Source organism: Mustela nivalis (genome assembly GCF_964662115.1).
Source record: "Mustela nivalis genome assembly, chromosome: 4".
Lineage (NCBI taxonomy): Eukaryota > Metazoa > Chordata > Mammalia > Carnivora > Mustelidae > Mustela > Mustela nivalis.
In genome coordinates this window covers 149,687,689-149,712,457 of record NC_139023.1, presented here as the reverse complement: position 1 = coordinate 149,712,457, position 24,769 = coordinate 149,687,689, and the positions used below count along the sequence as shown (strand labels likewise).

The window sequence follows — 24,769 nt, the reverse complement described above, 5'->3', positions numbered from 1 at the left end:
TGTGAGTTTAGCTAAGTTCATTAACCTCTTGGTTAATTAACTACAGGTTTTTGGTCTAAAAAATAAACTAATTGAACTGGATGATTTTTAGGGTCTCTTCCTTATTCTCTCCAGAAATAGTAACCAAATATAGGTAAATAAAATCAAAGAAAGGTTCTTAGCTTAAATGCTGCTTAACCTAAATCAGTGGTCAGCAGATGCAATTTATATATTTTTATACAACTAAGGCAAATTAGTCCCTTTATTGTTCATATGGTACGAGCAGTCATTCAAAAAAAACTTCTAAATAGGTCTCTGTCAGAAGAGCAGTATTAGGAAAGCATTATAAGCTTTTCTGCCCAATTTTTTTTCTGGCTAGATATATCTTACTGAAATGAGCAGTGTCTCTTACTCCATAGATTTCTGTTTAGTATTAATGATAGCAAATAATACTGAGACACGCATAAAGTAATACAGAAGGATACTTCTAAGAAAGAAAAGAGTGATTATTTTTCCATTTTACTAAGTAACAGGATTCTGTTCAAGAGACAGAGTTTTTTGTTTTTGTTTTGTTTTTTAGAGGGGGAAAAACATTACTAGGAGAACAAGCAGTTATTTCCCCAATTCTTTTATGGTAGATAAGGTCTCACACTATACTATACTAACAACTATATTATGCAATGCAAAACAAGAAGAAAAGAACATTAAAAGAAAATATGGTTTCATGGAATGGGAGCTGAAGTGGAGAAGACTTCCTGTGTAAAAAATTTTTAAATCACACAGTGATAATTAAAAGTAATAAAAGAATGATGGGATGTAGCACCATGAAATCAGGGTGGGTTAATATCATTTGGAGATTACTATAAAAGAACACAGAAGAAACAGATCTTCCAGAGCCACTTCAAGTATGAACCTATGGGACTCTTCTGTCTTTATTTTAATTACACACACACCCACACAAAGTACATACTATGTATCATCATATCATCATAATTCAGCATAATTCAAAGTTAGAAGACTAGGAAAAGGAATGTTCCCTGCAGGTCAGGGTTTTGATGACCGGCAAAACACTAGCACGCTTGCACTGCAGTTGTCTGAGCCACACCCAGTCTGCAGTTAAATATAGAATTTAGTTTCTGGAACTATTGGTCTTTTTAACCTTCACAGTGCAACTATTCACTGAAAAAATTAAAAGTAAAAAGGAGAAAGGAAAGAGACTGAAACCAAAGTCCAAATACTAATAAACTGTCCTGGGAAGAGTTCCAAAATGCAGTAAATACAAGAGAATTAAATTACAGAAGCCTCAAGCAACGTTCTAGAAACACACTTTACAAACTGATTTGTCTCTTCTATGCTGATTCTACCAGGATGTATAACATACTTACATAAAATGTATTTGTGTACTAGATCCATGTCTTTAATTCAGATTATATATCCAGGCTATATAACATATCAGGTTAACAGCAGTTACACCAAATCTGGAGCTATGATTTAATTTTGGTTTGTTATAGTATTGTGGTTATGATGCTATTTTTGCTCATGAGGAGGTACTGTTATCCTAAGAAGCTATTTTTAGATGCTTAAATTTTGAGGGAAGAGATACTCTCAAGCTAAACTTTTTAATACTGATTCTTTGTTGGGAGAATATTTCAGGTTTATTTTTAAAAGTTAATTTTGGAGACAGACAAAAGTTAAACAACAACAACAAAAAATGTTTCCTCGTAATTTCAGAGGGCTCTGGGCTTTAGTAATGATTTTGTTTTATATATTTTTTATTGATATATATTTTAAATTTATATTTATTTATTTATATCTCACTGAGGATGAAGGTGGAAAGAATTAAGAGGAGCAAAAAACATAGTATAGGAATACTGTTTCCATGAAAAAATAAAACATACAATAGTTTTAATCATAAACAGAGAGGTATTCATTTTGCCTCCACTTTCCTATGCCTGGAATCTAGACACAGATTCATCTTTCAGCTACACTGATGAAAATTAAAAGCAGTAAGTACCCTATATGCACAAATATGGCTCCAAAACTATTACTCTTAACCACTCTACACTATTGCTTCTACCTGTCACAGCTAGGTGCTCTTACATTTATTCTTGTATCTAAAGTCTTCTCCAAATTGTTTCTTCTCTTTCTATTGTACTTAATTGGGCTGAAAAACCTGTATAAGGAGATTTGATGTATTCTTGAATATATCTTCCTTGAAACCAGAATAGATGAACAGGTCGCATTCCTTTGTGTCCTGGTCATATCCTAATACTCCAGAGCCACATCTGTTTCCACAGCTAAAAGAATACCCTGCCCAAACTGCAGAAAGGGTAAAGGAAAGGAAAAAAGAAAAGAGTACATTAGAAGTCTTGCTCCTAGGCCACAAAGCCTCCAACACTTCTGGCCATAAACTCAAAAGACATTTCAAGTCAACTAGGTTTATCATCCCTCTAACTCCTATCATCCAGAAGTATCTCCTTCTCTGTCCCCAGCGCTTTGCCTCATATCTAGTGCATATCTAGTGAATACTTTGTTGAATGAAATGAACCAAAGGATGGTTAGGTTTGCTGAATAAAAACCACATTTGAGTCTAACATTACATTATTTACACATGCAGCTATTTCTGACATTATGATATAGATATTTTCTGCCCTTGTGAATAGGTAAACTACTGGAGGTAAGCCTCCCTCAGGGCCAGCACAGAGCATACACTATATAAATAAATGACTGAATGAATAAATATTAGTCAATTATCTAATTCTATTTTAACCATTTTAATCTGGTTAAACAACGATAACAACAATCTTTCCGATTATGGAAAATTTCAAATCTATATATGTTTGTGGACTCCTCTGAGTGCTTCCCTCTCCTCATTTAAACAGGAAGCACATCATCATGGGAATGAGGATGCGAGTTTGCAGAAAGAACAAAGTGTGAAATAATTCTTTAGAAGATTGGGAAAGACTGAACCAGGTGGGTCCAGTATACTATGATTGTCTGGCAGAATTAAAGAGCCACTTGAGGTTCATGGTCATGAATTTAAAATGAGATCAGTCCGCAGGGTTTTAAACTTTTCTCCAGCCATAGTTAGCTGCAAAAATGCAAAAACAGTATAAGCAAAAGTGCAAGATAGATTTGACCAGGATTCATTCATACCCGTGGTTTTAATTGCACCTGATGTAATGGTGCCTCCTAAGTCTCCATTTCTACAGGCACTGAGTTCTCCTAACATCTTGAAGTGAGTTCACAGTCAAAGCTCGAAGTAGAAAGAACTTTAACGGAAAAAGAATACTGGCTCACCACTGGTTATGAGGAAGGCGTTCTACTGTGTGCTTTACAATACAGTGATCTCATAAAACTCTTCTCATAATAGCATCTCCATTTTATAGAGAACTGAAATTCTTAACTAAATGATAAGTCTATATGACTCTGAAGCCCATCCACTTCTTACTATATCATAATACTTAACTCTTCTTTTTAAAATATTGCAGTTGGGGTTAAGAGATGTTGAATGAGGGACACCTGGGTGGCTCAGTGGGTTAAGCCTCTGCCTTTGGCTCAGGTCATGGTCTCGGGGTCCTGGGATCGAGCCCTGCATCGGGCTCTCTGCTCAGCAGGGAGCCTGCTTCCCCCTTCCACTCTGCCTGCCTCTCTGCCTACTTGTGATCTCTCTCTCTCTGTCAAATAAATAAATAAAATCTTAAAAAAAAAGAGAGAGATGTTTAATGATTTGTCCAAAGTCAAACTATTTTCTAATAGTATAGATTCTGTCTCCCAGAGGAATGTTCTACGAACATCATCAGTATTAAGCTCTCTTCTACACTTTCTGCTTTGTCATCTCTATGTTCCATCTGTAACTAGGTTAGGCTGTTCTTTTCTTCATATTTTTTCTGATACCTATTACTTTCTATCCATTTTGTTTCCCCTTTGCCTTGAAATTACAGCTGGGGCGCTCATCATCCATGCATAGAAACTCTAACGGCCTCCTAGCTGGCCTCCACTTATCCTTCTTCCAATCCATTTACATGGTTAATCATGGCCACTTCCTTTCTCTGAGGCTCTTGTCTATAAACTGTAAATAATAAAAATATATACAGTACAAAATTTTGAAGGTCAATCATCATACAGAATAATTATCAATAAGATCAATAATTATATAAACTATAAAATCCTACTCAAATGTAAGTTATTTTTGCCTTAAGATATATGAGGGCAGATACTACAGTTTATAATTATTTTAAATTTATTTTCCCTTGGCTCTAGGCATCTGGTATATGTGTTCAAATATATATTTGATTGGCTGATTTCTTGCCTATCTTCCATATTCCTACTAATATTACCTAATGGACCAATCTGATCAGGTACAATCTCCTTTATGAAAAAGCCTGAACACCAAAGCTGTGGGATAATTAAGCACGGTACTTACTTAATTATAGCATGCATAGTATGACTAAGTCTTGCATAATCAAGTAGAGATGCTCTTAATGAAAAACCCTATGTCCTTCCATGGAGAACTTCATGATAATCTAGAATATTCTTTCTCTGATTCTCTAATTAGTGAACTTCTATCATCCATCAAAATGCAGCCAGATTGTCATCATTTTGTTAAACTCTTACTCCTTCCTCTGTTGTTTGCATCTCATGGACCCACACACTCAAGTACTCATCCTTATAACAGCATTTACTCCTCAGTTCTATAATTGCTTATACAGTAGTGCTCCCCCCACGTTTGTGAGGGACTCTATTTCAGGGTAACTAAAGAGTTGATGAGGGAAACTTCTTCTTTAGGGAGGAATTCAGCTAATTAATGCAGAAGAAATGAAAAAAATTGGAATACAACTGTTACAAAACCAAAAAGTGACTAGGAAAAAAATCATCAGTGGATGACAAAACAATGGTTTTCAAACTTGGCTGTACTTTAAAATCACTTGGGAACTTTTCAAATATACCTTTATCTATCTATATGTCCCAGTTGGTCAAGGGTAATGTCTCACTGATATTTTTAAAAGCTCCCAGGTGATCAGCTAAAGTTAAGAATCACTGCCCTCAAACTATTCACTAAATGGGGAACTTTCTAATAAGTGGATCAAGATGACAGCACTGAATCCCATGATTAATCTTATAGTTACTAAAAATGGGACAAGCAGGCATAATGTGCATCCTTATATGATGTACTGTGAAGAACAAAGTAGCAGTTATGTGCCAAAAGAGCTAAATTAGAATCTAATGAGGACTCTAGATCTAACTAGCAATCTACAGAAAATATGAGGTCATGTTAAGAGACACATATGAGGATGTAACTAGCCAAACTTAAACTGTGGGAAATTCAATATGACAAATGCCTTAGTATTTTTTTTTTTTAAGATTTTATTTATTTATGTGAGAGAGAATGAAAGAGAGAAAGAGAAAGCATGAGATGGGAGATGGTCAGAGGGAGAAGCAGAGACCCTGCTGAGCAGGGAGCCTGATGTGGTGGGACTCAATCCCAGGACTCCAGGATCATGACCTGAGCTGAAGGTAGTCGCTTAACCAACTGAGCCACCCAGGGACCTGCTTTAGTGTCTTTAACAAATAAACAGCATTGGGGCACCTGGGTGGCTCAGTGGGTTAAATAAACAGCATGAACAAAATGTGTGCATGTGTGTGAGAAACCGTTACAAACTAAGAGACCCAAAAGACACAGCCACCAAATGCAGTGTGTAAAAATACATTTGATAAACAGGTAAATGAATGAATGAATGAGTGAGTAAATGAATGCTAATAAAGAAAAAATCCAATCATTATAAATAATAAATTGTTAAATCATATACTCTGAAAAGCAGGGTGAGATGTGGGAAAGGATGCAGAAGTAAAATAACCATATGGGAACTAGTGAAATATTTATCTGTTTCTATAACCGTCATATAGAAAACTTTCTAAGATATTTCAGTGGACTTAATGTTTGGTTTTTAATTTATATTTCTCTTTGCCTTATGACTTTGAGTAAAAAGAAAAACAAAAGCAAATCATTATGGGGCAAACATAACCATTATTTTTTCAATTGGGGATGAGATACAGTTGTTCTGTATCAGAGCTGTCTAAAAAAATTTTCTACAATGAGAAATATTCCATATAAAATTTTCTGTGATAGAAATACTGTCTAAAACTATAATCAGCAGCCATATATGACTATTGGACACTTAAAATGTGCTAGTGTGACTGAGGAACTGAATTTTAAATTTTATTTCATTTTAAGTAATTTAAATTTAAATAGATACTCATCGCCACCATATCAGACCGTGCAGTTCTATTTGATTACAACTCTTCTCTCTACCTGCAATATTTGCTCTTTCCATCTTATACCTAAGCAACTCTTACCACATCCCATATTATAAGATGTCACACCATGGTGAACCTTTCCTTTCAAACATATATTACTATTACAGTTTTACCTTGATTTTTGTGATTATCTGATTAATGTCTGTGTCTCCAACCTGATTGTAAACTCAAGACTGCAGGAATTATTTACGTTCACGATCACATTGTAGTCACACTCATTTACTAAAGAAAATGCTATTATTAGATAACACTGTATAGTTGAGTTTTTGTGATAATGAAGAGTTTTCATTTCTCATAATTCCATGAAGTTTGATCTAAGATTTAGATCCTTAAAACACACACACACCATATATATATATATGGTGTGTGTGTTTGTGTATGTATATATATACACATATATACATATATATATATGACAGTAGAGAAAACTGTATCATGAACTCCCAAATAAACATTACCAGGCTACAGAAACCATCAACTTAGAGATACATTCTTTGTTTTATCCACACCCTTGCCTCTGCCTTTCCACTTTGTGTTACATTGAAGTAAATGAAAGATAACGTATCATTTCATATTATATTTTTCTAAAAGACAAGAACTCTAAATTTTTATAAATGTACCACCAATTACATAAAAGCAACCATTATCATAACTGAAACAAGAATCACCATTTATACAGTGTTCAAATTTCCTCAACTAGTTAATGTATTAAAAAAACTTGAAGAAACTTAGTTATTATGTTCTTAGGGTCTCTCACATCATGAACTTTGTTGATCTGAATTACCCATAGTATCATTTAACAGAACTTTGTTCCATATCTCCTACACACCTGGAGCTGGACATAGAGGCTTGATTTGTTTCAGCTTCAATTTTGTTAGAAAAACACTCTACATGGGTGGTGGTATTTATATCCTCCAAGAGGTACATATTGCCTGGTTGTCTTTGTTAACAGCTATTCATGATCATTGTCAGATCTATTATTTCATTAGGAGTTTACAAAATGATGACACTGTAATTATATTATTCCTTTTTCATTTATTAGTTGGACATCCTTCATTAAAGAAAGCCTTTTTTGTTCATTAGTGATAAAGTCCATAAACAAAACACAATTAAAGGCTCAGTTCTTTCCTTTTACCATTTTGAAATTTAGTTGGTCTCTAACATTTAGTCTCTAACATTCTTTAGGTGTGACCAATAATTTTTTTTAGTATCTTTATCACATATGGATTTTTAATGAGTTTGCTGGGTTTCAATCTATTACCACTGGTGTTACTACTAACGTTCAAATTATTTCCATCTTTGGATAAGGGGAGCCTCTTCAAGTTAGCTCCTGAGTCCTTTTGATATCACTCACCTATCTATAATGGCCTTCTTGCTTTAACAAGTTCTTGGTCTTATGATGTACATTTCTTGTTCCAAGTCTAGAATCAATCCACGGAGTGTTAATGGTACCTATGACCACAGTCTGGGCCCCAGGCCTCCTCATTTAGGCTGATCATTGTCTATGGGCTTTTTGAGTAAGTAAAGATGGAAATTACACCCCTCCTTTTTTTTTTCAGGAGAAACTACAACAAATTCACATTATTATTTCTAATTCACATTCAAGATTTTAGGATTTCCCACCAAAATTATGGCTGGCTTCTCAGCAGAAGTTGACAAGCTGATCCTAAAATTAATATGAAAATACAAAGGATCCAGAATACCTGAAATAATCCTCAAAAAGAAGAAAGTGGAAAATTCTTATATCCAGATTTCAAAATTTACTATCGTAAAACAGTAATTATAACAGTGTGAAATATAGATCAATGGAACAGAAGAGAACTGAAGAGTACCCTCAAATTTACAGTCAACTGATTTTTGACAAGGGTGCCAAGAGTAATCACTGGGAAAAGAAGAGTTCTTTCAACAGTATGGGACAACTGGATAACCACATACAAAAGAATGATGCAGGGTCCCTACCTCACATAATATGCAAAAATTATCTCTAATGGATCAAAGACCTAAATGTAAGAGTTAAAAGTATAAAATGCTTGGGAAAAAAACACAAAAGTAAATCCCGTGCTTTGATTTAGGCACAACTTTCTTAAATAAGATAATAAATGTACAAGAAGCAGATGAGAAAATAAACTGCACTTCATGAAAATTAAAAGCTTGCATGCTCCAAAGGTCATCACTGAGAATATGAAAAGTCTATCCACAGAATGGGAGAAAATATTTGGAAACCATGTGCATCAGACTACATTGTCTGCAAGAGACTCATTTTAGACAAAAGATACCTCCAAATTGAAAGTGAGGGGATGGAAAACCATGTATCATGCTAATGGACATCAAAAGAAAGTTGGGGTGGCAATCCTTATATCAGACAAATGAAATTTTAATCCAAAGACTGTAATAAGAGAAAGATACTACATCACAATTAATGGTCTATCTAACAAGAAGATCTAATAATTATAAATATTTATGCCCCTAACATGGGAGCAGCCAATTATATAAACCAATTAATAACAAAATTAAAGAAACACATCGATAATAATACAGTAATAGTAGGGGACTTAACACCCCACTCACTACAATGGACAAATCATCTACACAGAAGATCTACAAGGAAACAAGGGCTTTGAATGACACACTAGACCAGATGGACTTCACAGGTATATTCAGAGCATTTCTTCCTAAAGTAACAGAATACACATTCTTCTCCAGTGCACTTCGAAAATTCTCCAGAATAGACTACATACTGAGTCACAAATCAGGTCTCAAATAGAACCAAAAGACTGGAATCATTTCCTGCATATTTTTAGACCACAATGCTTTGAAACTTGAACTCAATCACAAGAGGAAATTTGGAAAGAACTAAAAAACATGGCAGCTAAAGAATATCCTACTAAAGAATGAATGGGTCAACCAGGAAATCAAAGAAAATTTTAAAAAATTCATGGAAACGGGGGCACCTGGGTGGCTCAGTAGCTTAAGCATCTACCTTCAGCTCAGGTCGTGATCTCAGGGTCCTGGGATCGAACCCTGCATTGGGTTCCCTGCTCAGTGAGGAGCCTGCTTCTCCCTCTCCCTTTATCTGCCACTCTCCCTGCTTGTGCTTGCTTTCTCTCTTTCTGTCAAATAAATATATAAATAAATTTGTTTATGGAAACGAATGAAAATGAAAACACAACTGTTCAAAACCTTTGGGACGTGGTTAGTATACAGCAATACAAGCCTTTCTTAAGAAACAGGAAGGTTCTCAAATATACAACCTAACTCACCTTATACCTAAAGGAACTGGAGAAAAACAGCAAATAAAGCTAAACTCAGCAGGAGTAGAGAATTAGTAATGATTAGAACAGAAATCAATGAAATCGAAATCAAAAGAACAGTACATGGGATCAACAAAACCAGGAGCTGGTCCTTTGAAAGAATTAATAAAATTGATAAATCCCTGGCCAGAATTATCAAAAAGAAAAGAAAAGGGCTCAAATAAATAAAATCATGAATGAAAGAGGAAAGATCAAAACCAAAATGAAAAAATACAAACAATTATAAGAACACATCATGAGCAACTCTATGCCAACAAACTGGACAATCTGGAAGAAATGGATGCATTTCTAGAGTCATTTAAACTACCAAAACTGAAACAGGAAGAAACAGAAAACCTGAACAGACCCATAACCAGCAAGAAGTTGAAGCAATAATCAAAAACCTCCCCAAAAATAAAAAGTTCAGGACTGGGTGGCTTCCCAAGGGGAATTTAACCAAATATTAAAAGAAGAACTAATACCTAGTAACTAAATCCTAGAAGAGAACACAGGTACCAACCTCTGTGACCTCAACTGCAGCAACTTCTTGCTAGACACATCTCCAAAGGCAAGGGAAACAAAGGCACAACTGAACTATTGGGATTTCATCAAGATAAGAAGTTTTTGCACAGCAAAGAAAACAGTCAACAAAACCAAAAGACAACAGAATGGGAGAAGATATTTGCAAATTACATATCAGATAGAGGGGTAGTACCAAAAATCTATAAAGAATTTATCAAATTCAACACCCAAAGAACAAATAATCCAATCAAGAAATGGGCAGAAGATATGAACAGATTTTTCTCCACAGAAGATATTCAAATGGCTGACAGACACATGAAATTATGCTCTACATCACATGGCATCAAGGAAATACAAATCAAAACCACAATGAGGGGCACCTGGGTGGCTCAGTGGGTTAAAGCCTCTGCGTTCGGCTCAGGTCGTGATCCCAGGGTCCTGGGATCGAGCCCCACATCCGGCTCTCCGCTCCGCGGGAAGCCCGCTTCCTCCTCTCTCTCCCTGCCTAGTCTCTTTGCCTACTTGTAATCTCTTGTCTGTCAAAAAGATAAATAAAACCTTTAAAAAAAAAAAAAAACAAAAAACAAAACCACAATGAGATACTGCTTCATCACAACAGTCAGAATGACTAAAATTAACAAGTCAGGAGATGACAGATTGGTGAGGATGCAGAGAAAGGGGAATCCTTTTATACTGTTGGTTGGAATGCAAGGTGGTACAGCCCCTTGGAAAACAATGTGGCAGTTCCTCAAAAAGTTGAAAATAGAGCTACCCTATGACCCAGCAATGGCACTGGTAGGTATTTACCCCAAAGATAAAAATGTAGTGATCTGAAGGGGCACTTGCACCCCAACATTTATAGCAGCAATGTCCACAATAGCCCAGATGTCATCATTAGATGAATGGATAAAAGAAGACGTGGTCTATATAAATAATGGAATATTAGTCAGCCATTAAAAAATGAAATCTTGCCATTTGCAATGATGTGGATGGAACTAGAGGGTATTATGCTAAACAAAATAAGTCAATCAGAGGAAGACAATTACCATATGATCTCATTTATATGTGGAATTTAAGAAACAAAATAGAGGTTCATAGGAAAAGAGAGGAAAAAAATAAAGCAAGATGAAATCAGAGAGGAAGACAAAGCCTAAGAGACTCCGAATCACAGGAAACAAACTGAGGGCTGCTGGAGGGGAGGAGTAGTAGGAGGATGGGGTAACTGGGTGATAGACATTAAGGAGGGCACGTGATGTGATGAGCACTGGGTGTTATGTAAGACTGACGAATCACAGACCTCTACCTCCAAAACTAGTAATGTATTACATATTAATAACTGAATTTAATTTTTTAAAAGATTTTATTTTTTTATTTAACAGAGAGAGAGAGAGAGAGATCACAAGTAGGCAGAGAAGCAGGCAGAGAAAGAGGGGGAAGCAGGCTCCCTGCTTAGCAGAGAGTCTGATGTGGGGCTTGATCCCAGAACCCTGAGATCATGACCTGAGCCCAAGACAGAGGCTTAACCCACTGAGCCACCCAAGCGCCCCCTGAATTTAAATTTTAAAAATTCAATAAATAAAATGTCAAGGTACCAAAAAAAGTATTTGAAACCATGTATCTTATAAGGAACCCCTATCTAGAACATATAAAGAATACTTACAAATGAATATAAAGACAACCCAATTTAAAAAATGAGCAAATGATCTGAATAGACATTTCTCCAAAGATGAAACAGAAATAGCCAATAAGCATATGAAAAGATATTCATCATCACTGGTTAGAGAAATACAAATAACAATCACAGTGAAAATCTACTTGTTCACATACTAGGAAGATTAGAACCAGTAAGACAGCAAAACAAATGCTGGTGAGAAACTGGAACCATCATATGGTGCTCAATGGAATGTAAAATGGTATATATGCTTTGGAAATTGTCTGGCAGTTTCTGAAAAGGTTGAACACAGTCACCATATGACCCAGCAATTCCGCTTAGTACACAAATTTCATTGATGGCAGCATTACCAATAATAGATAAAAAGTGGAAACAACCCCAAATGTCCAACAATTGATGACTGAATAAATTATGAGTGAATAAATGAATGAAATCATAATAAATGAAATGAATGAATAAAATATGGCATATCTATAGAATGGACTGTTCTTTGGCAACAAAAAGAAATAGAATACTGAAATGACCTACAACATGGATGAACCCTGATAACATTATACTAAGTGAAAGAAGTGAGTCAAAAACAGCCAGGTTTGTTTGATTCCATTCATATGAAATGTCCAGACTGGCCAAATCTATATACAGGGAAAGCAGATTAATGGTTATGTAGGGTTGGGGAGGATGGGGGAGAAAGGAGGGACTGCTACTGGGTACAAGAGTTTTTTGGGGGGTGAAGAGAATATTCTAAAAGTGATTGTGGTGATAGTAGCATAATTGTAAGTACACTAAAAAGCACTGAGTAGTACATTTTAATTAGGTGAACTGTATCTCAATAAGGCTGTTATTAAAAAATACAAACAAGATAAATTTCTGTATGCACACACATACAAAAGATTATAGTGATTCAATGAAACAAGATGGGATTGGGAGAGAGACAAACCATAAGTGACTCTTAATCTTACAAAACAAACTGAGGGTTGCTGGGGGGAGGTGGGTTGGGAGAAGGGGGGGTGGAGTTATGGACATTGGGGAGGGTATGTGCTTTGGTGAGTGCTGATTCACAGAACTGTACCCCTGGGGATAAAAATACATGTTTATAAAAAATAAAAAATTAAAAAAAAAAGATTATAGTGATTTACTTAATTATTTTATGTTTATATGTTCTACACTGAAAAACTTGATTCCTAATAACACTATGATTGTTTTGCCTATATCTGTATCTACACAAATAAAAATAGTACCTGAATAACATTATCAATATTACCAACATTAGTAAAAGCAAGGTAAGATTTTTTTGTAGTTCTTTTTATTCCTAAGCTGTATCCCACCAAGACGCACAGTCAAAATACTGTATTATAAAGCTATTCAACACAGTTCATGAATGTTTAGGTCATACTTTTGTTTCCTTTTAGTTTTTTTTAGGGGTCACCTTCCCCCCATTTCAAAGTAATCTTGTTCTATAATTACATAAAATATCTATATGGTTACAATGTGAAAACATGGTATATTTGGACGAGTTGAGCTTCTATTCTTGTTCCCTCCAATCTGTGTTTTTTTCTCTTCTATTGGTAACCATTTTATTTATTTTATGGTGTACTCCTTCATCTTAAAACAAATTATAAGGAAACACATAAATGATAGCCTACTATATACAACTGACACTGCTTTTTTTAACATTATATTCTGAAGATCACTGTATATAAAAAGTATTCATTCTGATGGATAGAAAAATGTGAAAAAGCCTTACAAAATATTTCATAGTGATAGTACAGAAGGACACAGTATGATTTTCATTCTGTAGAAAGGAAAACTCATTCCCTTTGCTGCTGTGTAGCACTCTATTATTTGAGCCTGGGCATTCAAAGTATAATTCACTGTAATTTATTCACCTAGTCCACTACTGATAGACACACAGGTTGTACTCAATATTTTGATATTATTGCAAACAGGGATGCTGTACTTACACTTCTGTCAGTTTATCTCTGGGATCATTTTCTAGAAGTGAGAATGCTGAGACAAAGGGCAAACCCGTGGGTAACTGTCCCCCAATACTATCAAAATCCTGTCCATGGAAGTTGTTACACTTTGCATTCCCACAAGCCGTGTATGAGAGTGGCCATTTCCCTACAGCTCAATCAATAAAATAATGTTATGGAACCTTTGGATTTTTGCCAATGTGATAGGAGAAGAATAGTGTCTCAGTATAATTTTAATATGAGTTTCTCTTACTATGAGTTAAACTGAACATTCTTTCATAGGTTTAAGAGGCATCTGCATTTGTTTTTCTGCAGGTATCTAGTTTCTACAGAGTTGGTGGTCTTCCTTCTCTTTTAAAAGTTGTTTATATATCACAGATAATAATATGAAGCAAATACTTTTTCCAATTTTTCTTTTTCTTTTTTATTTTTACCTTGTTTGTAGATATTTTTCTCCCCAAAGCTTTTCTTTTAATGTAAATAATCAAATTTATCAATCCTTTCCCATATTTTGGAGTTTGAGTTCTAGTTAGGAAAAATTTTACCATTTCCAGGGGACCTGTATTTTCTTCTACTATTTTATATGGATTCACTTTTTTTGATTCATTCAAAACTTGTTTGGTATATGGTATGAAGAATGAATGATTTTTGACTTATACTAATATATTTGAGTAAGCCTATGAGTTTGCTGGCTTTATAGTCTATGCATGTGTATTTATCCACCAATTCAGTGTACTGAAAAACATCATGCATTGCCAGAGAATTTTATATTCCATTTTAGAAAATAAAAAGTTCCACTTTCACAGAATGAAATCATACCATGATCTACTGCTATTAAAATACTCTGAGAGGCTTTTGCATTTTTGCAACTACTGGAATAAACTACATACTTTCTTACTGGTTGAGCCACGTAAGATAAAATAAAACCAAAGATAACCAATTCCTGGATTAAAGGCATTTATTAATTAAGATGAAGGTTAAAAGGTAAAAATTAAGATTAAATGAGAGTTTTACACAGGGTAAGTGCTCATATCTTTTTTCTTCTTAAAGTGGGCTCCATGGCTAGCATGGAGCCCAATATGGGGCTGGGCTTGAACTCAAAACCCTGAGATCAAGACTGGAGCCAAGATCAAGAGTCACCGGTAGCCTCAATATCTTTGTAACTGATATTTGATCAGTGTGATTCTGTGGGCAGTTTGGTTGCTTTGGAAATGAGGTTCAATTTTGAAAATGTATTAGGAATATCACCTTTCACTATTAATATTATCAATTTTAACATTAATCTGATCTCATACTGACATTATGTGATAAATATATATTGGTATCGTCATGAAAAAATTAAATGGCAGAATCAGTAGCAAAATCAGAGCTTACAACAAAAGCTTGTTTTGTACCTGGGTGGAAAACAGATAATGCTGCAAATAATTTAAGATTGATATTATTTAAATTCATTTCTGTTATATAGTAAGTTCTGAAGAAATTTTCTGAAACAATCACAGTTTCTAAAAGAGAAAAATAAAGCAGATTTTAAATGTCAGGGCTCTGGAACAAAAAAGTCTTACTCTTCTACTTTAACTGCTCAAGCATATAAGGATTCATTATTCAATGAATGGCCTCTACTAGAACTTACAATAAAGAAACTAAGGAAAGCAACATATAACATCAATGAATAATCTACAGTCTCTTTAAGCAAACTTTTTAATTTCAACCAAATCACAAGAACAAAAACCCAGACCTCAACTTTCACATTTTCAATCTCTGTCTACTTCAGGTAGTGATGTCTAATGAGCTGGGAGATAATCAGAAAAGAGGCAGAAAGAGAGATGGCAAAAGTCCCGGATGAAATATGGTTCACCAGTGGCTACTGAAAAACTTCATTTTATAGATGATGAAGTTACTGCTCAGAGTTTGTGACCTGGACAAAGTTGCATAGCTGGTTAAATGCCAAAGCCAAACCAGGGTTTCAGTCTTTGACTCTATAAGTCAAATGCTCTTTCCAGTTTGCCATTCGACAAGTCAGATTAGATAACTGGGGAAAAAAGTGAAACTGGTTCAATGTAAATATGTATTTTATGTTACCTTAGAAGTTAAACCCAGTTTTAAACATTCAATTCCATTCTTTTCCATTATTTAAATTATTGAGAAATCTCAATATGAAAATCCAATTGTTTTTACCCTTGCCTAATATATTCTTTTTCTCTATATTTAATCTTAGGAAATAAATACTTTTATAACAGAAAACATTACCTTATTGAATATAAAACTCTTCATTGAAACAAAATTCCATACACATTACTTACAGGTAGGAGACTAAAAGGGTAATTCTACTACAGGATCACCCTAAATATACTGAACACTTAATAATCATATTTAATTAATTTATACCATTTCAGATAGGAAAGCTGAAGCTAAGGCCTAATTCCAGTCTAAAACATACTGAGTACTTACTATGGATCAGATACTGGTACTAGAGTCAAAAGATAAATTACCAAATCAAAGTAAAAACACGTATTTTGAACCCTTGGGACTAAGCTTATTTAAGCCACACTCCTGATTGAAAGAAGTAAAATTTTAGTGGACTCTTATGTAAGTATTCAATATTTTTGATGAAAATAAGACTTTGAAGAGTGTTTCTAAAATACAATATAAAGATTTAAATTAAAAAATTCTTCTAAAGTTTCTGAAATTACTGAGAACACTATTAAGTTATATTCACAGATGCTAAGTCCAGTTTTATGACTTCTCATTGGTAAGATCATCTTATTTCAATAATATACATTTATAATATTCCAAAATACATTTAGAGATAGAACCTAGATCCCAAATTACTTGTCTGAAATGAAACTGTCCCAAATCTATCTAAGGTTTCTCTCTTTCCTAAGGTTGGGAGATTGCTCATGGGAAAGGACACATGTACCTTTCCATTACAGCCAGGCACTCCTTTCTCCAGGTAAATCGACTCCCTCGTCGTAGTCGGAAGGTGCCAGATGTGGCAGAGACTGGGGGAGGTGTTTGTCTCCACTCTGGGTCCTCTATTGGAATGGGGGCTGGTCTCATACTTAGTGTAGCCCCTGAAATAAACAAGACATTTTTAGCAAATATCTTGCAATTTACTAAAACCAAAGACAAATATAATCATGAACTCGACAACAATAAATTTTTGTCCTTCCATTGGAAATTGCAAGCCAAATACATTTGATATTTACATTAAAAAAAAAAAAAAAAGTTCCCTGGGCCTCTCATAGTGCCTGCCCCATGCCAGTGCAAACTGTTGCCTTGAAACCATTGCCTACTCTTTATGCCACAGGCTATGGGTACTGAAGCAGTTTGCAGTTTGGGGGAAAAATAATTTGACCCAAACAAAAATCCAAAGGGACAAAAACTTTTCCTTAAAAAGTTTATCAATAATTACTTTAAAATGTCTTTTTTTGGGGGGGGCGGGTCACTTGTCTTTTATCTTTGTTTATGTCATCTTTTGAAATTAAGCCCAAAATCTCTCTTTAGGGAAAAAGGGAAGTATGGTCTTTGGACCAATGACAACTTAGAGTATCTTCTGAAAAATCTTTCTTGAAATTTCTATCTGACAGTTTTAACTCTTTTGAACAATATATACTATATGATCAGAACTTTTCATTACCATTCAAAGGACTCTTCTTATTAAGAAAATGGAGCCCTCAAAGAATGTATGCAAATAGGAGATGAATTTAAAATAACCCTAATTGTTGTAAACTCTCAAAGAAAAAAAAGTCAAATGTAGCATCAAAGACAGTAAGTAGTATTTGACATTATTTTAGTCTACTAGTTAACTAAAGTCAGATCTCCATAGGTCTACTATGTGTAAAACCTATACTGTTTTCTGTTACCTCCTGAATGTAATAAAAGCAATGGGGGGAAATGTAATTAGGAATTTTATTAATTTAGACTAGCCTTTTCTCAAACAATGAACTGCTGATGACATATGTATTCATTAGTTCACCATTTATCAACACCCCCCCCCATACTTTTTTTTTGGCTTGCTCTAGGTTAGAAGCTAGGGGGGAAAACCCCAAAAAACAAAACAAAAAACAAAAAACCCAACATTGTCTCTGACCTCTGTAGACTTATTTCAAAGTATTTAAATATAACTTGGTATGTGTTCACAGACTTCAGTCCCTGGATTTCCCACTGTTCCTTCATTCTGTATATTGTTAAATTCATCTTCCCAAAGCATAATTATGATCATAGCATTCCACTGACCAAAAGCCTTGAAAAAGTTCCCACAGCCTATGGAATAAAATATAAACTCTTAACATTGACCTAGAAAGACAGGTTAGAAATTATGTGGAATAATGCACATATTAATAAATATGTATTTATTTCTTCATAACAAGAATCATACCTTATTTATTGTACCTTGTAATTAATACCTTGGGTAGTATTTCTACCTTACTACATATAGATCTCTTTGTAGATCCCCCCTAATAGCTACATATTTATAATCTGTTATTTATAATCTGTTATATAGAGGCCCAATATTTTAGCAAATCCTGATCTTCCTCTCCAAACCTGTTATCTTGCAGCCCTTTCCATCTGAGTAAATGGCATCTCTATTTTTCAAATTGCTTGACTCAAAATTCTCAGATTTATCTTTGACCTATTTCTCCTACATAACATATATCTAGACCATAGCAAACCCTGTTAATTTTATCTTCAAAGTATATCCAGAATCAGGTTCGTTTATATTACTTCACTTAGCTTTAGAATAAGCCAGCATCAACTCTGTAAAGCTTAACTTTCCTGAAAGGTTCCAAACATGGCCCTTCATAATAAGTCACACCTCCTGGTAAACATCCTCTTGAATCCTAAGCTGGTCCTATGATATGTTTTGACAGCAGAAAATGGAAACAGTTTGAGGCTAGGTCATAAGACCCTTTGCAGCTTCTAACTAGATCTTCTGTAACGCTGGTTCTGGGGGAAGCAAGTTGCCATAAAAGAAGTATGACTAACCTGAGACTACAATACTGTAAGGAAGCCCATGTTAGCCACATGGAGTGAAAGATGCCCAGCCAACCCCCAGGTGCCAAAGTTGAGGGGAACAAAGCCATTCTGGGTATTCCAGTCACAGCAGAAACCATGTAGAAAACTGTATAACCCAGCAGATGGAGAAATAAGGCCCTAGGCATACACTACCAATACAGCCATGTGGTAGTTAGCCCCCAAGATGGTTCCAAAGGATCCCTGCCCCTGGTATTCACCCTGTTGTGTAGTTTCTTTCCATACGATATACCAGGATTAGTGAGTGTGTGACCAATAACATGTGGAAGAAGTGATGACATGTCACTTTTGCCATTAGATTACAGACTACACCATGGTGTCTGTTCTAGATCCTCTATCTCTTAGATCACTTGCTCAGGGGAAAAACAGCTGGCAAATTGTAAGGACACCCAGGGAGTCCACGTGAGAGAACTTGAAATCCCTGGCAACAGGCAGGAAGGAAACTGGGGCCTGCCAACACTCAATGGTAGCGGTCAGTGGCAGATTGTCCAGGGGCTCACAGCTCGACTACAACCTTATGAGAACTCTGAGCAGAACCATCTCAGCTAAACCACTCCTGGATTTGCCACCCACAGAAATTGTGAGATAATAAATGTTTGCTGTTTTTAGCTGCTCAGTTGTAGGTTAATATGTTGTACAATCATATAAAACAAATATGAGATATTATAACCATCTCCAGTTGTTTATTTCCCCACATTCCCCAACATACTGAGTACTATGAGTATTATTCTTCACATTTATAAATTTGACAGGCAAAAATATTTCTTTTAATATAGAGATTTCACTATTGGTAAAATAGTATCTTTTGTTTACTGAACTTTATATATCTTTTCTTGTGAATTTGTATCTTTTATCTTTTCTTTTGAGTTATTTATCTTACTGGTGTATTGAAACAATACCAATTGCTAGTCACACAAATTGCAACTTTTTTTCCAGTTTGTCTTTTTTATTTATGGTGTGCTTTCTGATCTTAAATTTTATGTAGGCACATTTGTCACCCTCTTCTTTTGTGGTCAATATGCTTTGTATCATTCAGAATATTTTTATAGTTTTCTTATTGTTTAAACCCTTAATAGATACATGATTTCCTATTGTATTTGATGTAAAGTAATTATTTAACTTCTTAATTATTAACTTCTTCCTCAAATGGACAAGTATGTCATCACACAATGCTTTAGAGATTCATGGCTTAAATGTATGGCAGACTATGGCCAGCTGCCATAGTTTAAATAAAGTTTTACGGGAACATAGCCATACTCACTCATTTACATGTTGAATTTATATCAAAGTTTTACATATACATTGCATTTGCATCAAAGTTAACAAAGTTTAGGCATAAGGAGAAAATAGAGGGTTGGAGGATTTCAAAGTCTTTGTTTTGGTGCTTTTCTAAATGCAAGCAGGAATTTCAGCATAATAAGGGCTCTGGAATCTACCTAAGTTACATTATGTAAATTTTGCTCACTAGTGATGATAAGAGGTCCAAAGCAGAGCCAAGCAGATATCATTGCTGAACAAGACAGAGGTAAAAACAGATTGGGCAAGGCAGTAGGTCCCCTCATTCAAAGCCTGGTTTCTGTTAAAAGGATATTTTTAGGGCTTTAGTGGGTGAAGGATAGGGAATAGGTGAGTAAATTATAATTAGTAGGTTGCACTGTAACTATGGCATCTTTTCTTAGTTAAGGGATAAGTAGGTATAAATAAAAGAATACAAAGAATCTTAATCATGGTAGTGGGGTTTATTGGTCATGTAACTATTTTTCTTTATAATATTCTGTATTATACAATTTTTCTATACAAAGGAAATTTAGGTGAAATAAATTAAAATACTTCAAAAGAAATCAAGGAAACTTATGCACAGATGGGTGGAAACTCAGTAATTTCAAACTCGTAAACATACTGAATTTGAAACATAATATTATCACATTACTTTTGAGGTTTTTTTCCCCTTGCTCCTTTTTCTTTTTCAATGTAGCAGTATTTAAAAATAGCACAAGCAGCATTCTGGAAACGCTCCAATAAACACGGATTTGTTCTAGAAACCTTAGTTAATCTTGCTCTAGTTAAAGCGATGGAGAGCAATGAATAATCCAAGAATGGGTTCAAAATTATAGACTCTTGACAGAAAAATACAAAGATACTAGAATACAGAAACAATTTAACTTTAAACCCCTCTGAAATAAAATACGGGATTTCTGGATTGGCTATGAAGAACCCACTTTTTGTTTCTCCTTACAGTAATTTTCCTTCCAGAAACATTTTTTTCCCCATCTTGTATCTGGGCTCTCATTAAGAACAAAACTTTGCACATGAATCCAGCAACTCTAAACCCAAGAGGAAAAAAGTCTTTTCCTAATTTGCTCATAGATTTCTAATTTTGATAAATGTTCTCTTTGCATATATGATAATTTTCCTATCAGGTTTACTTCTGAGTGAGCCTTTGCCAGTCAACTAATAGAATATGACTACAAGCATGTCATTACTATCCTGTTCACAGAAATTAGCTTCTCCAAAAGTAATTTTTCATCATCCCCTATGTCACACACATGATTTCCCTGAGGTTCTGACACTCGGCAATAGTGAAGGGAGGAGGCATTACTTCTGATCTCCAAATTTACTTCATATGCTTGCTGTATGAGCCTCCTGGCAAACTTTATTTGTTTAATTTAGAAATAGGCAGAATCAGTGCCATGAGCCAAGAGGAACTCAGCAAACCCTGTCTGCTATAGTAATGTTTAAATTAGACAAGGGAAAAGATTGCTGAGCTTAATTTGATTAAATAAAGGGGTTTCTGATGTCAACCATGCTGAATTTAGTTCCCATTTCTTTTAAAAAATGGGCATTTTCTTGTAAATGTTTTCATAAGAAACAAGATAAAATGTATTTGATCAGTTTCCATCAGTCTATTTTATTCATACTCCTTGGCAGGCTTTGGGGTATGCTGGGAAATTCTAATGATGGGTCTGTTTATCAGAGAACTACAATGTATCTATTGGATTATCAGTAAAAATAACCTAAATACCACTCTATTATTTTTCTTGCTGAGTTCACTTAAAGAGAGGAAAAAAAAATCCTGCATCTAAATAGATCCAGAGTGAAGAGGTTGAGAAATAGAAGAACTTCAATGACGATATACAGAGAGAAAAGCACTGAGCCTAAGAATAGAGATAGAGAATGTAGAAACATTTTTTATTTGTTTTCTAAATACTTACATTTAGAGAAAAGAAAAAAAGTACTTTTTTGTTTTGTGATTTTCCTAAATTTTGCATTTCCCCCCCAGAATATAGCAATGGGACGGTACCATTTACATTTATTCCGATGAGCAAGCAAAATTTGTGAAATAAAATCACTTCCTATTAATAAGGAGGTCTGAACCACGTGAACCTAGGTTCTTCAGTTTTTTTATATCTTGAAAGCTGTTAACAAAGCAGATTAATCTCATTTCTGCCTCTCTCTCATTCCTTCCCTTTCTTCTTTCCCTTCTCCCTCCCTTTCTCCTTTTCATGAAACTTTATATGTACCTTTTGAATACATAGTGGAAGTACAAAATTCATAAAGACACAAAAGGCTATACAGTTAACAATCTCCCTGCCATCCTGTATTCCCAGTCTCTCAAAGCTTCTACAGAGCCTTCCTTAGCTCCAAATACAGTCTGCTAGAGATGTTCTAATGTTTACATGAGCATATACATGTATGTGTTCCTTCTATGTAAATGACAGTATACTGGATCTATTGTTTTGCACCTTACTTTATTCCCTTATGAATTTGATATTACTACATATAAATTCAATTCATATAAAACCCTCCTTTAAAAAAATATCTATATAGCCTCCATACTGTTCCATTGTACAGACATATCATTTATTTAACTGGTTTGTGACTGAGGGACATTAGGCAGATTCCAATCACTTCTGCACTGACCTGCAAGAAGATTCTCATGTACTATAAGCACCTAATGACTGTATAAGTTATTTTTAGGTGCTAACATAATTTTAGTTCATCAAGATGATCCAAACAGAAGAATAGTTTCAAAGTATCCATGGAGAAGAAATAATACAATTCTTTAGCTAAAATCAAAGGTTATTTTATTTTTTAAAAATTTATTTATTTATTTGACTGAGAGCAAGAGAACGAGAGAGAACACAAGCAGGCAGGAGACAGAGGGAGAGGCCGACTCCCTGTCAAGCAGAAGCCTGAAATGGGGCTCGATCCCAGGACCTTGGGATCATGACTTGAGCCAAAGGCAGAGGGTCAACCAACTGAGCCACCCAGGCACCCCTCAAAGGTTATTTTAAAGTCAACAAAGCCTCACTTAGAAAGAATTCTATCAAATTAGGTCTTACAATAAAGGTAAAAATGCAAGGAGTAACTTCTAAACATTAAATTTTAGTCACTAATATCTGATTACTGTTGATGCTATGAAAACTACCAACTGACAATTACAAATTATCCTCTTCTCTTCAGCTAACATGTCCTATAGAACCCTTATGGACTTGGTTTACAAATAAAAAACAGAAAGTCCTTTAAAAAAAGATAATCAGCAAAACTTCACTGAAAACCAAATGCATATAGTCAGGGGAACTTATTCTTTTTTATTTATTTTTAAATAAACTATACACCCAACATGGGGCTTGAACTCACAACCCCAGATCGAGAGTCACGTGCTCCACCAGCTGAGCCAGGCCAGGAATTCCTAGAGGGAAGTTATTCTTAAAAGGAAAGAAAGCAACTCCTCATCAACAGCTGGATGAATGCTGTTAGTCCTTTCCCATTTTCCTGTTTCAATGCCCTAGTTCCACCTTCCATCAGTTTCCTGATGATTGTTTAGCCTAACTCTGGTTCCAAGACAAACTGAAATAAAAAATAAGATCAAAACCAAATAATTTTTAATAAAAATTTAATAGTTTTTTAATAAAACAGCTTTAGAAAAACATTATATCACCCAGAGCTAAAAACTGGATTCTTATAGCAGTATTCTGCAGTTGGCTGTGCTATCAGATCAGCTGCAGGGGTCTAAGAGCTACACCTTAGTCCCCTTCTGTTTTCTGATGAATTCATTTTCCTGGTATCCTAGTCCCTGCCTGGGATTGGAGCCCAGCCTTGAAATCCCAGGGGAATGAGAATTTAGCCTCACTAACTTGATTAGATTATATGTCAAGGCACTATTTTAAGTGCTAAATCTGAGAGACCAAAAAAAAAAAAAAAAAAAAAAAAAAAAAATCCCTTCTCTTATAGAGGCTGATTGTCTGACACAGTTGGCTAGTTTTTGTCCTTCAAATTCTTCACTGTTCTGCCCTATACATTTTTGAACATCTTGACAATCCCTTTGGTGCTCCCCACCATGGCAATCAACTGCTGCAAAGTGACCAGGTTTATGAAAGCCCGAGGTACAGTTCCTTATTTACCTAGCCAACCCTTTGCTATTAGCTGCTCTATTAAGCAGACCAAGTGCCAAGTTTTTGTTACTCACCATCTGATTTGCTTTGCTGTGTGTGAGTCATGGGAGAAGTGATATCTTTGGAAAGACTGCTTAGAGCTAAGTTTAAAGTGTTGCTTCAAGTATGATTTAGCTTAAGATTGTCAAATAATGGTAGCCACTAGCCACATGTGGCCATTGAGGACCTGAAATTTGGTTGATCGGAAATGGTATGTGCTTCAAGTATAAAATACATACTAGATTTTTTAAAAATCAGTAGAAAATAAAAGAGGGAGGAAGGAAGGGAGGGAGGGAGGGAAAGAGAGAGGGGGGAGAAAAGGGGGTGCCTGGGGGCTCAGCCGGTTAAGTGTCCAACTCTTGATCTCAGCTCAGGTCTTGATCTTAGAATTGAGTTCAAGCCCCACATTGGGCTCCACACTAGGTGTGGAGCCTACTTTAAAAAAAGAGAAAGAAAGAGGTCTCAATAATTTTTAAAAGTACTGATTAAATGTTGAAGCGTTAATACGTATTTGCTCAATAAAATACATTATTAAAATTAATTTTA

The 24,769-nt window shown here is 35.0% G+C and overlaps 1 protein-coding gene across 10 annotated transcripts in view; it reads right to left on the bottom strand.

The window, feature by feature from the left end:
- The window catches only part of HMBOX1 (homeobox containing 1), a 194,177-nt gene that overhangs the window by 39,927 nt on the left and 129,481 nt on the right, over positions 1 to 24,769 (bottom strand). For all 10 annotated transcript variants that reach the window (XM_082726890.1, XM_082726891.1, XM_082726884.1 and 7 more), the window contains exon 6: positions 16,672 to 16,825. In XM_082726890.1, coding sequence (XP_082583016.1) covers positions 16,672 to 16,825 — 154 coding nt within the window. The remainder of the gene's footprint in view (positions 1 to 16,671; positions 16,826 to 24,769) is intronic.